This window comes from Podarcis melisellensis (genome assembly GCF_964234715.1).
Source record: "Podarcis melisellensis genome assembly, chromosome: 1".
Lineage (NCBI taxonomy): Eukaryota > Metazoa > Chordata > Lepidosauria > Squamata > Lacertidae > Podarcis > Podarcis melisellensis.
Genome location: NC_138528.1, coordinates 19233922 through 19248360, shown reverse-complemented (window position 1 = coordinate 19248360; position 14439 = coordinate 19233922). Strand labels below are relative to the sequence as shown.

At 44.4% G+C, this 14439-nt stretch overlaps 1 protein-coding gene across 5 annotated transcripts in view; it reads left to right on the top strand.

Annotated features, from left to right (window-relative positions):
* Positions 1-7858, top strand: part of VRK1 (VRK serine/threonine kinase 1) — a 41994-nt gene extending 34136 nt beyond the window's left edge. For 4 of the 5 annotated variants that reach the window (XM_081913402.1, XM_081913401.1, XM_081913400.1 and 1 more), the window contains exons 12-14: positions 2140-2251; positions 2527-2614; positions 7496-7858. In XM_081913402.1, coding sequence (XP_081769528.1) covers positions 2140-2251; positions 2527-2614; positions 7496-7595 — 300 coding nt within the window. In that variant the 3' untranslated portion in view covers positions 7596-7858. The remainder of the gene's footprint in view (positions 1-2139; positions 2252-2526; positions 2615-7495) is intronic. The other variant, XM_081913403.1, reaches the window with a different exon arrangement.
* The last annotated feature ends 6581 nt before the right edge of the window (positions 7859-14439 follow it).

The window sequence follows — 14439 nt, the reverse complement described above, 5'->3', positions numbered from 1 at the left end:
AAACATACTGGGAGCCAATGTAGGTCTTTCAAGACCGGTGTTATATGGTCTCATTTTAAAATGATTCTAGTTCTGCGATTTATTAATGAGCCATTGTTTCCAACATGGCTTGAATCTAATTCACTTTCATATGTAATGGATGATGTTACTTTAATATTTGCATGGGTTCCGTTAGCTCCTGCTGAAAGAGAAGTTATCCTCATTGTGGTGCAGTGAAAGCATCCATTATTGTTCCTGTAAACTACTCAAGCCGTGGGGCATGTCTTATGCTCGGTGATGGGCCCATTGATGACACTCGATAACTGTTAGGAAACATTTGAAGTGAAATAAATATGAATTAGTGATTCATAGTTTGCCTTGCACTCTGCATCAAACATGGGTGATGCCTCTGTCAGAGAATGATGCCTGACTTCTCTTGCCATGTAACTCACCTGCATCAAGATTAAGAAATCCCTTTTTTTATTGAATAAGCTTGGAAACAAGATAAATGTCCTTTTGCTTTTTGTGTGGGAAGTATTGGATATCTGTTTTCACAATGAGCCTTTTAAAAATCTCTCCTCGGTGCAACCAGGAGGAATGCGTTTATATCCTGAATATAAAAGCAATACAGTGGTGAAATATTCCTCCTTAATTTTGGTCAGAACGAACAAAAGTGTCTGTGTTTATTCCTGCCTAATGCATCACAAATCTGCTGACATGCTAACCTTGGAGTCTTGGTTGGCGTTAATCAGGCCTGTGCACCGGCAGGAAAGATGTACCTAATGCACTCCATCAGTGCAGTTTGCATATGGAAGTTCTCACAGGGGAGCTGCCCTGTGCCAGCTGAGGGTTACCTGCCCACTGCAGTTATTGTATGTAATTATCGAACCAATCTGTTCAGCCCAGCAGGGTTTAGATGGTAATCATGAAGCAACACTTTGGAAAGATGTAATGCACTCTCCCCTTCTCTCATCAGCTATGTGAGGTTGCAACCACTTCAGCAGCTATTTCAGTAAAGCTACACGTTTGTCAAACTTACCCCCCAAAAGCAGGCTGAACTTTCGCAGTTATTTTTATGCTTATGGGTGAAGATGTGTTTGTGTGTCTGGCAAAACGTACTGGCTTGTCGACATTCATTGCAAAAAAGCAGGGGGGGGGAGAGGAGGTGATGGGAAAAGAGAGACACCCGATTTATTTTAAAGTATTTTGCATGCTCTGTTGTTTTTAGAATATGTCTAACCTGATGTATCTTTGGTTGAGAACCAGGTCTTCCCATAGGGTGATGTGGCAAGGGGGTGGGGAGAGATAAAGGAGAGACATTTTTTCAGGCTCAGTTCCCATGATGAGGAAGGAGGGAATCTGTCTCTTTCTGATCCGTGTCACTTGAACATGTTCCCCACACGATTAAGTTCTCTTTCTGCATTAATTTGCATTTAAAAAGAAAAGAAAGAAATCCTTAAAAATATTAAATGTATGCATTTTCTCTCAAAACGTGTTCTTAACACATACTTTGAATTAGCCAAGAACTGTGTCGTGCCATTTGGAGAAATGTGAAATCAGGTGCATAGCAAAGTTCCAATGCACATACTGTATTGGTCCGAGAGGTGCAGATCTGCTCATTTTGTATAGCAGTTTGCAAAAATCAGAGTTCTTGTGCATTCCTAGCTGATGCTATCCACATATTGTAAAAATTGTGACGCTTTTTCCCCTGTGATCTCAAAGACAAGAAACTTTAAAATAAACATTTGAGCTCAGTTACTCGGGAATCCCACAAAGTTCATTTTCTAGTCTGTGGCTGGCGGAATACCCTTGTGTCTGAATGCAATCCACATGCATTTTAATGATACAGCATTTGATGTATTATACCTCATGATTGCAACTACAACCTTGTTCTCCAACAGACTATGGGTTTGCATAGGAACCTCATTTAAAAACAACAACAAACTTTCAAAATGAGGGAATGAAAACCATGGTGTGTTAATTATGACAAAATACTATTCCTCCTATAGGCTTTTGATCTGGTTACTCACACAAGGGCAAAGATGGAGAAACATGCGAAACAGTTTACTACAGTGCATCATTTTGTGATTTAACTTGTCTGCATGCACTTTTCTGCTTTGTATAAAGTGTGGCTTTGTTTCTTGTTTTGTTCGGGGATAGACGAAAAGAAAAGCAGCTGCTGCATCAGGGCCAGCCTCTGCTGATGAAGACAATGGCAAAACAGCTGTAGAAGATGCGAAAAACATCAAAAGAAGAAGACGTGCTACCTCTAGTAAGTACCCCATTGGTATTTGTCATAGATCTTTCATTTTGCTGAAAATAAAAAAGCATTAAGTTTTGCAATAAATGTCACTCTTTTATACTGGGCAACCTGGGGAATGTAAGGTTGTCAGTTGTCTATCTGCAGCAAACGCGAAATATGCTTTTGGCCCAACATATAAAACGGATGGTTGTGGTTGGTTGTAGTCCCCAGCCCCTTTCCCCACCTTTTATTTTCCTCTCTGTTCTCATTTTCATCCTCCCCTATCTTGTCCAATTCACTGTCAGGAAGTGCTCGCTCCCCAGGACCAATTCATCACAGCAGGTTACAGCCAGAGGCTAGCAGCAGCCGCCGCAGCCGCCGCCGTATTCAACAGTGAGTGGAGCTACTTTAAGGAAAGGGAGTTATCCAGATAGACTGAAAAAGAACCTTGGTGCTGCTTTGGCATAATTGGTAGCTTATGACCCAGGCTGTGTGCAGCAGCAGAACTTTTGAAAGCAAGACTTACCAGCCCTGTCAACCAAGATCTTTTTAGCAGGAAATGCCGGAGGTTAGATGTTGGAGCCCACACACCTTCCGCCACTGAGCCTATCCCTAAGAGACAGGCATCGGTGCAGGTGATACTATTTCCAAGTGAAGATGCATGGTGTATGCATAACTCAATGGACTCGACTTCCACTCAGTCTGTTACTCTTATCCAGCCTGGTCTCGCCTGCTCTGGGACGGATGAAATCCATTGCTTGGTTTTTGTGTGTGTTTGGTTTTTTAAAAAAATGTTTGAAACTTTTTTATTATTATTTTGAGCTTTTATTAACACGTGGAAACGTGTTAAGAGGAAAACCCAGCTTTAAAATGAATCTGTCACCTTCTGTTAAACATGAAACTGTTATAACTAAGTTGTCGATTGTTTAGCTTAATTTGGGGGGTGGGGGTTGGTGGGTCAGAGAGGTGGATTTTTTTTTAAAAAAAAAGCTTTCAAAAACTTTCCGCTTGGTTATTTTTGGGGTGGCGGAGGTACTTCAGAGGAATGGAATTCCTCAATCCCCATATAAACTGACCCAGACTCTGTGATGATCGTCTGAGGTCCTTTCTCGTGTGCCTCCTCCATGAGAGGTCCAGAGGGTGGCAACATGAGAACGAGCCTTTTCTGCAGTGGATCCCTGTTGGTGGAATAATAATAATAATAAAAAATCATATTATTTGTAGCCTGCCCATCTGGCAGGGTTTCCTCAGCCACTCTGGGCGGCTCCCAACAGAATATTAAAAACACAATGAAACATCAGACATTTAAAAACTTCTTTAAACAGGGCTGCCTTCAGATGCCTTCTAAAAGTCAGGTAGTTGTTTATTTCCTTGACAGCTGATGGGAGGGCGCCATCAAGTGTGTGAAGTGAAGTTGCTTAGGGTGTTAAACATAGGCAAGGGAAGGGTTTGGCATTCCTCTCCACCCTGCTCCTGCTGTGCTTTAAACAGCCACCCCACTTGTCCTGCTTTATGGGAAATCAGTGTGAAGAGTGTGTGGCTTCAGCATTTTCCACCTTTGCAATTAAGCGGTGTATAAATAAATCCATTAATAACAATGTCTTGGCCTTGAAGCTCCGCAAGTGTGTGAATTGCTAGCAGAGCGAAAGATTCATGAGCTTGTGCCTCTGGACCCCGCAAGACGTAAGCGAGCAGGAAGAGAATTAATGAGGAAAAAGGAGAAACAGAGAGGTGACATGCAGAAAGAAGAATATGTATGCTCTGGGGTAGAGAGAGAATTAACAGAGAGGGGTTTAGCAGTGTAGAAGGTAGAGACAGTACAAGGTATAGGTTGCAGAGAAAAGGGGTTTAACGTAGAGAAAACCTTTGTGGGGGGGGGAAGGTTTTGCATGGTTAGTCTAGTGATATGGCCCTCTTGAGCTGGTAAATGTAAAGATGTCTCTCAAAGTGACTGGCGTGCTCCTTTTAATACTTTGGGGTGGTGGTCATGGGGCAGGGGAGAGGAGAATTTAGATGGGGAGGGAATTTCCAAGTATGTCTTCCACTAGATTACCCTTGTCCACACGATGTACAGTACTTGAAACTCTGTGAAACTTGCTTCTCTACATAACGGATGCAGCCTGTTAGCATATACTGCTCATCCATACATGCAGTGGCTGTTACCCAGTTTGCCCAGCACTGACGTCTTAACTTGCAAGTTTTCCATTTTTATGCCCCTGAGCGCACGTTCTTTCAGCGCCATTCCGCTTTTCAAGCCTGAATTGGGCCCTCAGTGTCCAGGGCCTGTAATCCATTATGAGTCTTCTTCTTTCAGAGACCCCACACATTATCTGGTCTGTTTTTTCCTGTTAAGCTGTTGGCTAATCTCTCAGTGTAGGATTTCCCAGCCATATGATGTATATTTTCCATGGTGTTTCTCCAGCAGTACAACTTTGTACAGCTGCAATTTCTTTATTTTCTGTTCCCAGTAACAAACCAATCATGTGGTGTTGAGAATTGGTCTTGGTACCCCATCTCCTGTTTTAAATTTCTTGAAATATGGCTGGCATTTCTCCCATGTATCCTTTTCAGATGTCTGAGGTTGCACTGGGAATTTCAACATAAAAGTGTGTGGTGCTCCTTCTCAGGTCCAGCTATCCTTACTCCAGGATGCTGTGTCCCATTTCGCTTTCCCCTCAATTTCCATTCCCTCCCTCCCAAGAGCCAATTGGCATTCCTTGTCTACCAAGCAAAGTCAGTCATCACTGGGCTCCTGCATTTGAGATCTCCCAGATTATTATTATTTTTTGTACTTTTGAACAACTTGGAGTTACTCTAAGCCTGCCAATGTCTCGTTAATTTTGTGTGGATGGTGTCCTTTTGGTGACATGGGGATCCGACATCAGGATAAGGAGTTTGTTGTTAATATATGTGAGCTTGGCTTTCAATTGAGGTGGAGGCAATTGTTAGTGGGAAGTACAAGAATTTTACTTTTCATAGTGCATGTTTTATGTGTCAATTATTATTATTATTATTATTATTATTATTATTATTATTATTATTATTATTATTATACAGTGGTACCTCCGGGTATGAACTAAATCTGTTCTGGACGTCCGTTCGTAACCGGAAACTGTTCTTAACCTGAGGCACGCTTTCAGCAATGGGGCATCCTGCTGTTTGCGTGCCTCTGGCACACAATTTCCACTTGCATCCTGGGCAAAGGTCGCAACCAGGAGCAGCTACTTCCAGGTTAGCGGAGCTCATAACCCGACACATGTGCAACCAGAAGCATTTGCTAACAGAGGTACCACTGTACAGTGGTACCTCAGGTTAAGTACTTAATTCGTTCCGGAGGTCCGTTCTTAACCTGAAACTGTTCTTAACCTGAAGCACTACTTTAGCTAATGGGGCCTCCTGCTGCTGCCGCACCGCCGGAGCCCAATTTCTGTTCTTATCCTGAAGCAAAGTTCTTAACCTGAAGCACTATTTCTGGGTTAGTGGAGCTCATAACCCGACACATGTGCAACCAGAAGCATTCGCAACCAGAGGTACCACTGTAGTTTTATTATTTATACCTCACCCATCTAGCTCGGTTTCTCCAGCCACTCTGGGTGGCTTACAGCACATATAAAAACATAATAAATAGCTGAGATTGTAGAGTTGGAAGAGATTCCAAGGATCATCTAGTCTAACCCCCTGCAGTGCAGGAATCTCAGCTAAAGCATCCATGACAGATGGCCATCCAACCTTTGCTTAAAAACCTCCAAGGAAGGAGAGTCCACAACTTTCTGAGGGAGACCATTCCAGATCTTACTAGATACTAGAGATGTTTGCCTACTACTCCCTAGTTAAAGCTGCATGAGTGCTTGTATGCTTCTTTTATCTTTTTTTTTTTTACTGAGAAACATTAGTTGTTTCTGGACCTTGCCTTCTGTGTCCTCCCTAGAAATATAAAATCTCCCCAATTCATTTCCCTTTGTTTAACTTTCACTGTTGGATGTGAAGCTGATTTGCTCATTTTCGAGCAAGTTTGGATATGAGGGTGATAGGAGTAGCAGAAGGGAGAACTGACTGCACTCTACTTAACTGGCACATGGATCTCATTTGCAGTCATATTTGTGCCCTGAAAAGTCTTGGAATACACAGATCAGATCTGACAGCAGGCAAGGTGAGAGATCTCTGTGTTTTCAAAGTGATTTAGACAATGAAATATCAGCGAGAACAACCAATGCATGAATCACCTATGCTCCTTCTTTACCTGCTAAGGCACCACTGTCCAAAACAGCCCTTGCTTTACCCCAAATGTATTTCCCGCACTGGAGCATCAATTTCTCACAGAGAGGGACTTACACGCTTGCAAATATATATTGAGGGTTCATTGTCGTCAGCCAAACACCTCTTTTCTCCCTGCCCTACCTGCAACTCAGATTTCTAAACAGTCGTGGGGTATTTTTATTGATCTCTGAAGACATAAGACGAGCGGCTGGGAGGGAAGGGGTGCTGTAACAACAGCAAATAAAGAACTCGGTGTGTGAACACCTATGTATACAGCTGCAGGTCCCCGGCTGTGGATCTGCTGTGAGACCATTCTACATGCAATTACAGTGTTATTACCAATATTACAGTACAGGAGCATACATGGAAAGTATTTATTTTAGAGGTGGGGTTCATGAAAAGATAGGGGGCTAACCTGAGGCACCTCCTCACTTGAAGCTGGAATTTATTTCTTTCCCACCTTTTTATCCTTCCCCTCCCTAATCCCTGGGCCTTGGCAGCTCCTGTGGATGCTTGGGGAAATGCTCTTGGTGTCAGGACTGTAGGAAGTGAACGCTCCCCAAGCATCGCTGCTAACCACTGGACTCAGGAATAGAGGAAAGGACCCGTTGTGTGCCTAAGAGCTGCCTTCACATAGTCATCTCCTTTGGCAGTGTAGACACACAGGGATCACTATCCAGGAATCTTAACAGGGGCCAGATGAAATCGCATAGAGGACTAGGTACTGCCCATAGGCTGCCTTTTCAGACTAAATAGTTTGTATAGCTAGAAATACTATAAACTACTTCTACAATTTTTACTGCTATAAATTAATTTTGTGGGGTTCAAGAGTGTCCTAAAGCTGATGTGAGCAGGTTGCGTTTCCTTTCCTTTCTTTTTTTTATGTCTGGTCTAAATCAGTAGCAAATTCACGTGGATTTTCCTTTGTTAATATAAAACGTTCTGATTATATCCTGACCACTTTACCGTAGTCGTTATTTCTAACCTCTAAATTGTTTTTGTTTTCTACAACTGTAGAGGCAGGAGCCACGAAACCCAAGGCACTGAAGACCGCTCCCAAAGCCAAGAAAACCTTGACCCCCAGGAAGAAGACCCAGAAATAGGAAAGTCTAAATGATGAGTGCTTGCTGCTTTTTACTAGTTACTGTTCCTTTTCCAGTAATCATGGGCTTTTACCTTTTTCTGTATGTGCTTAGCCTATAGGCAGTCACAACGCAGCACTGCATTATGTAGCTGAAACTGGAAAAGGAGTATTTTAAGTTTTTTATGTACAGTTTTAACACTAGTACAGAAGTTTTCAAAAATCTTGAATGGCTGTTTTTGCACCTGCTCATTTAACTGTTTAGTTTATGTCAAACTTGAATAAAAATAAAGTCCCAATTCTGGTCTCTGTTTAAATGAAACCTGAGGTTGAAGTGGAAGTGTGTTCGGGTGCAAGCTGCGTTGGGATCCAGGTGCTGTACATGCTTGATAAATGTGCTTCCGACTGGGTGCAATTGCAATTGCTAGCTCAAGAAAAGACTGGCAATATGCATTTACTTAGGGTAACTTATGTGCTGCTGTTCACAGAAAACAAGAACAAAAATAGAGAGGTCAAAACTGCAACCCGTAAAACAAACAGAAGCACCAACTAGTACCTCCCACGCACGGTAAAAAACCAAAACAAACTAAAAAAAAAAATTGGAAGAACTGATAAATTTATTTTTGGAGGAGTTATTGTTTGGCTTGTTGTTATGTTTTGTGTTTTTATACTGTAAAGTGCCCCATGTTCCTCTGATGAAGGGTGGTATAACAACAAAAACAACAACAACAACAATGTCCCACTAAGGCCCCATCTGCACCATACATTTAAAGCAGTATCATACCACGTTTAGTGGTTATGGCTGCCACTACAAGATGCTGGACACTGCAGTTATGGGGGCTGAGAGTGGTTAGCAGACCCCTATTCCCCTCACAGAGCTACAGTTCTCAAGGTGGTTTAGGAGTCAATCTCTCTTGCAAGGGAACTCTGATTCTGGCCCTCTAATTCTGACCTTTCCCCAGCTCTTATTCTCCTTGGGTGTTTTCTCCTGGCTGGAATGTGCCCTTGATCTCCGTTGGTGCCTCGTGGTTTCCTGTGTGTGTAACTAAACTAGCCTACTGGGCAAAGAAAAAATTCGCAGCTCTTGCTTCTGCCATTTTTGCCTCTGGCCCTGCATATCACTGGTATGTGGCCCCTGGAAGATTACTCAGGTGGGAATGCAGCGCGCAGTCTCCGAAAGGTTCCCTGCCCCTGATGTACATACTTACATGGCTGGGGCTATACTAGCAGCAGGTGTGACAAATCTGTGCCGAAGGAGTTTACAGTTTAAGCCACAGAAGAAGTTTGTGGGGTGGGGAGCACACCAAGGCCAGAACAAACAGGAAGGATATGCAATCATTTCAATCCCAGGCACTTTAGTTTGGTCCATTTTGGTATTCGTTCTTCCTAAGCGTCCCTGGAAAGGCCAAGGTCCAGGAATGGAGCTGAAGGAATTAATGGAACTTGTTTGCATGAAAGTTTCTCTGGGAAGCAGTTCCAGGCCGAAGAGGCAGCAAGAGAGTGAGGACTGACATTCGGGAGCAGGGCTTGGAGTGACTTGAGAATGGCAGACCTGACCAAGGGAGGGTTCCAAAAATGGATGTCCTCAGATCCAAGAGTGGAGAGATGGAGGGAGATAAGGCAATTTTGGGGGAGTTTTGGAAAGCAAGAAGTTTGTTCGCCCAACGAAAACCCCACGGCGTTAAGGAGAGGCGTTCCTTAGGAACTGCTGCCTGGTGTTTTAAAGAACCAGGGAGAAGATAGGAAGCGCATTGCTATGACGACATGGTTAAAAAGTATTGCCCTATCCTGTTGTCTGTGGGGTGGGAGGGAGCAGAAGGAGGGTGGCAGCACTTGGGGCGCCCTGATTTGAATGTAAAGTCCCTTACACAAAGGAAGCAAGCTTCCTTATAGACTGCATTTACTGCTCTTGATGACTCCAGTTGTGTGTAAATATTAGAAAACAGCAGGGTCCTGCATTCCAAGAATCACTTGAGCACTGCCATGAAGACAAGAGTCCTTACCGGTATTGTAGTCATACTCCCGAGCTCTCCTGCTGTTTCTAATCTGTGCGCACAGCCGTGAAAAAACCGGACTGACATTTACAGGCACAGCAGGGAGACACTTGAGTCGGGAATGTTAAAGACTCCACTACCTACGTGGGGTTCCCCCTCCCCCATCTTCTCTCCCCCACCCCTTTCAAAGTAGCCACCATACATGATAAATCTTCACAGGAGAACTAGTATGCACTTCAGCTGATGGTGTAATGAGGGTATTGATAATGAATCGTACAACACTTCTTGGTGCCAAAACATTCAGCAGGCAGATCCTTGTGTACTTTGGTCCCCTCCCTCTCTAATCTAAAATATCTGGAGGGGAGACTTTGATTTAATTATAGGCATAAGGAGTTGGGTTCTGTCCTTTCCCTCTCTCTCTTAAACACACACACACCAAATACTCTGCTGGTTTGATGGTTTCATTTTCTCTCTCTCTTTGCTCCCATTCCCCCAGTAATAATTCTTAAATGAGTGTGTGTATATATAATCTCTTAAGAATCTGACAGCCCAGAATTGAATAGCTTTGGCAGCCCACCCCTGCCGATACGCAAACATGGTTTGCCCCAAAAAGCTGCCAGATTTGGGATGCCATAACACCAGTAATATAATTAAGGGTTGGGGGTTTTTTGGTGGTGGTGGTAGTGGGGAGGGGGGGTTCACATTGTCTGCTTGACTTCTCAGTTAAGAATTCCGCTTCCCTTTGGGAATAAGACTAGACAGACTGTCATTTGCTATTACTAATTCTGCTTAGCATTATCACCGGAGCTCTTTTTCTTTCTCTCTCTCTCTCTCTCTCTCTTTTTTTGTAATTAGCTGTCTTAGTTGGCTCTTAAATTTTAATAGCCAATTGAAGCTACGTTTTAGCCAAGTTCCATATCTAAATTGTATTCAGTCCATTAAGAAAGTTGGTTAAAAGGCTATTAAAGCAAAAAGCCAATATATGGCAGCCAGTGCTTATGTTTGCAGCTCTCACAATGCCAGACTTCAGTAGAAATTTTGGAAGGGATGCCTTCCACGTTGCTCTGAGTGGGAAACGCATAGAGGCCAAATTCTCACCACATGTCTAAAGCACTATTATACCATTTTAAGCAGTCATGGTTTCCCCCAAAGAATCCTGGGAACGATGGTTGGCTGAGGGTCCTGAAAGTTTTTAGTAGATCACAGAGCTACAGTTCCCTCGTAGGAGGGCTTGATCGTTAAACCACACTGGGAATTGTAGCTCTGTGAGGGGAATAGCATTCTCTACCAACTCTCTGCATCCTTAACAAACTACAGTCCCAATAATTATTTGCAGGAAGGCCATGATTGAGAAAGAGGTATAATAGTGCTTTAAATATATGGTGCAGATGTGGCCAGAGAGTCCACAGGCTTAGTCTGTAATCCCATGCATATGTACCTGGGAGTAAGTCCCCATAAACACAGTGGAACATGCTTGCAAGTATAAGCATGCAAAGGATTGCATGGAAAAGTGAATGGAGAAGACCTTGTCATATAAGGTAAAAAGGTAAAGGTAAAGGACCCCTGGACAGTTAAGTCCAGTGAAAGGCGACTCATCTCGCTTTTAGGCTGAGGGAACCTGCGTTTGTCCACAGACAGCTTTCCAGGTCATGTGGCCAGCATGATTAAACCGCTTCTGGTGCATGAAGGACCATGACAAGTGCCAGAGCGCACGAAAACGCCTTTTACCTTTCCGCTGCAGTGGTACCTATTTATCTACTTGCACTGGCATGCTTTCGAACTGCTAGGTTGGCAGGAGCTGGGACAGAGCAACAGGAACTCACCCCATTGCGGGGATTTGAACAGCCGACCTTCTGATCAGCAAGCCTAAGGGGCTCAGTGGTTTAGACCACAGTGCCACCCATGTCCCCATAAGCATGCAAAGGATTGCACTGTTAGTTTTGGAAACCAAAGATGTTCAGAGATGGGGGGAGGGATGGAGAGAGGGGGAGAGAGAGGGGCAGCAGCTGAGGTGGAGGTGTCAAGGTTCTACTAGCTAATTTTCCACTTGGAGTCTTGTTTTGATTTTTTAAATTTATTTTTTAATCAGATGAATGATGGTTTTTCCTCTATTTCATCTAGTTGATCAAAATGGTTAGCACAAACATCCGAAGCACCTTCTGGTGGGACAATAAATCTTGCAGAGATTACTTTGCAAAACACCCTGCCAGGAAGCAAAAGAGGAAGCTTATACCAGCTTGCAGTCAGCGGATGCAACTTCCTTAATTAAAGACCTCTGTCCCAACTGAGGCAACTCTAGACAATGGGTGCATCCAGCCAGTTCAGCGGTGCATGGATGTGCATCATAATGCAGCATCTTTTTCAGCTGTGCCCAGAAGCCCTTCTGCCCATGGCTGTCGCTTTGGAGGCCGTTCCTTTGCAACAGGGTAGGGGAACCTGAGGCCCTGCAGATGTTGTGCTGCAACTGTGATGATGTGTGACTGATGGCCCTGCTGGCTGCGATCGATGGGAGCAGGAGTCCAACAACATCTGGAGGGCCACAGTTCACGCACTCCTGCTTCACAGTCTTTTCTCCCCTGCTTCATCCACTGCTAATGACATGGGAGAAACGGATTGGAAATCAGTGCAATCTTAATCAATAGAATTTATGCCCCATTTCAAATGGCCTGTGCGAGAGAGAGGGGGAGGAAAGGGGTCCCCATCTTCATCTGCTATTTTATTTGCCCCTTCCTTGCCTTTTTTGTTTTCTGGAAAGAAGAAATACTCTGTCCTTAGCTCATATGAACGTAAGAGCCTACTGGATCAGGCCAACCGACCATCTAATCATCCATCTGTTCTCACTGTGGGTGACCGGGGGTGAAGTCATACAGATGCATTAGCCTGGGCAGTGTATATGGAGGTCCTGGGCTGCCCAGATTACAAGACCTGCTTCTTGACCTCTCTAATGTGGTCCAAAGGAAAGCAGAGCTTGGCTGCAGGTGTTGCTTGAAGGAGATGTACACACAATCCAACCGTCTTAGGGACTCGGCTCTGGATTTGTGCAGGGTTTACTCCTTAGCCTTTTCTTCTCCTGGAGATAGCCTGCAAGGCGGTGGAGGTTTAGGATCAGAGTTTTTCTTCTCCCAGATGGGCTGATGAGGGGCTCTGTGTGGCCCTCAAATCCCTCTACAGCATGTGCAGAAACTGCCATCTTGACAGCTGGACCCACTATCGGTCTCGTTCGCCCAATCCACTGGAGCCTTCATATGCAGGGGAAGTCCCTAACGCTCTGAGGGTTTGAGACCCATCAGCCACCTTCGCCTGGTTTAGCTGGCCAGTCGAAGCTGATCCTGGGGTGTGGTTGCTGTCACATGCTGACAGCTTTTAGGAGCCACAGGTGAGATCTGAGGGCAGGATGCGGACTAAAGGTGGAGACACTACCCTAGAAGGAGCATGATGTGTCCCCCACTGGAGGTACTCCTCCTCCCCTAATGCCCCTCCCCCCAAATATACAGGCAACATTTTCACCAAATTGCTCAATGAAAGGAAGCCAGAAACTACTAGCATTTTATTCTGGCCAGTTTGAATGCAAACTCATTGGGGAAACTGACACAGCATAGGTCTGATTTGTGGGTTACATCTTGAAATTATTTTATTCTTTATTAAAATCCACCAATACAACTTTGACTAAACATTCCAGGCTGTCAGTATTTGGGGTTTTGCTTTCCTGTTGACTTAGGATGCCTTATTTTCATCTCACGTAGCCCTACACAGTGTCTGGCTTCATGCCCGCTTTCCCTTGCATGGACGGATCGCTTTGGGTTAATACTGCCTGAATATTGAAATGCTGGAAATCTCTTCCTAACCCTATGCGTGACCAGGCTGCGTCACGTGTTCCTATCACTCTGAGATTCCACCTGCAAAAACGAGCATTTGTAAGTAGCGCGTGGAAGTCAATTACTGAAATGAAACTATTGCGGGCTAAAAGGGGACTGGCAAATGACAAAAGCTGCAATTAGCTACATTTCCATAGCATTGCCTACTCGCTACTGTTGGGAGGCTGGAGTGTCATTTGAAGCAGTCAGTCTTCTGGCCTGATGTTCGTGCCTTGCTTTGATACTCCTCGTGTCACCGATTGCAAAGTGCCCGGAATCACTTGGGAATGCCTGTTCCAGATAGCTTTAAACTCTGCAATCAAGCTTTAAACTCTGCAATTGGCTTGAAGTGTGATGTACTGAGAGAGAGGGAGTGGGGGCGGGGGGTGGAGAAAGAGAAATTCCCTGGGTTGCCAATAGATGCATTTGAAGACTCCAGGGTCTTCTCATTTGAATTAAAGCGTCAGCCGGGGGATGGGTTTTGCATATGAGATGCGCGCAGAGCCTGCAGAAGTTGGGAGCCCCCCCAAAGCATCTTACACCTTGATGGTAAACAAGGCGGGCCTGGATAGGGGCTCCTGAGCTTTTGAAACCTTGTTGAATGTCCGAAATAGGAATCTAGGTCATCTCAAGACATTGGCCACTGTTCTGTATAGAGAAGCCAACCAAGGTGGCAGCTGAATCTTACTTTGACACTAGTGAGGACCCAGGTAGTACTTGAAGGCAGCAGATTGGCTTGGGGAGCACAGTGGAGGCCACTTGGCCAACGCTGCTCTGTCTTGTACCATCTCACTGCTGCGTCCAATGCTCAGCACCTGCCTCAGTCTGCCTAATGGTTCACTCTCCTTCTTTGCTCCTCAGCCATCGGTATTCAATACTGGTAGAGGCATCCCTGGAAAGAACTGGCTGCTCCTCTTTATTATTTATTCAATTTGCATGCCACCCTTCATCCGTACAGGGGTACCTCAGGTTACATATGCTTCAGGTTACAGACTCCGCTAATCCAGAAATAGTGCTTCAGGTTAAGAACTT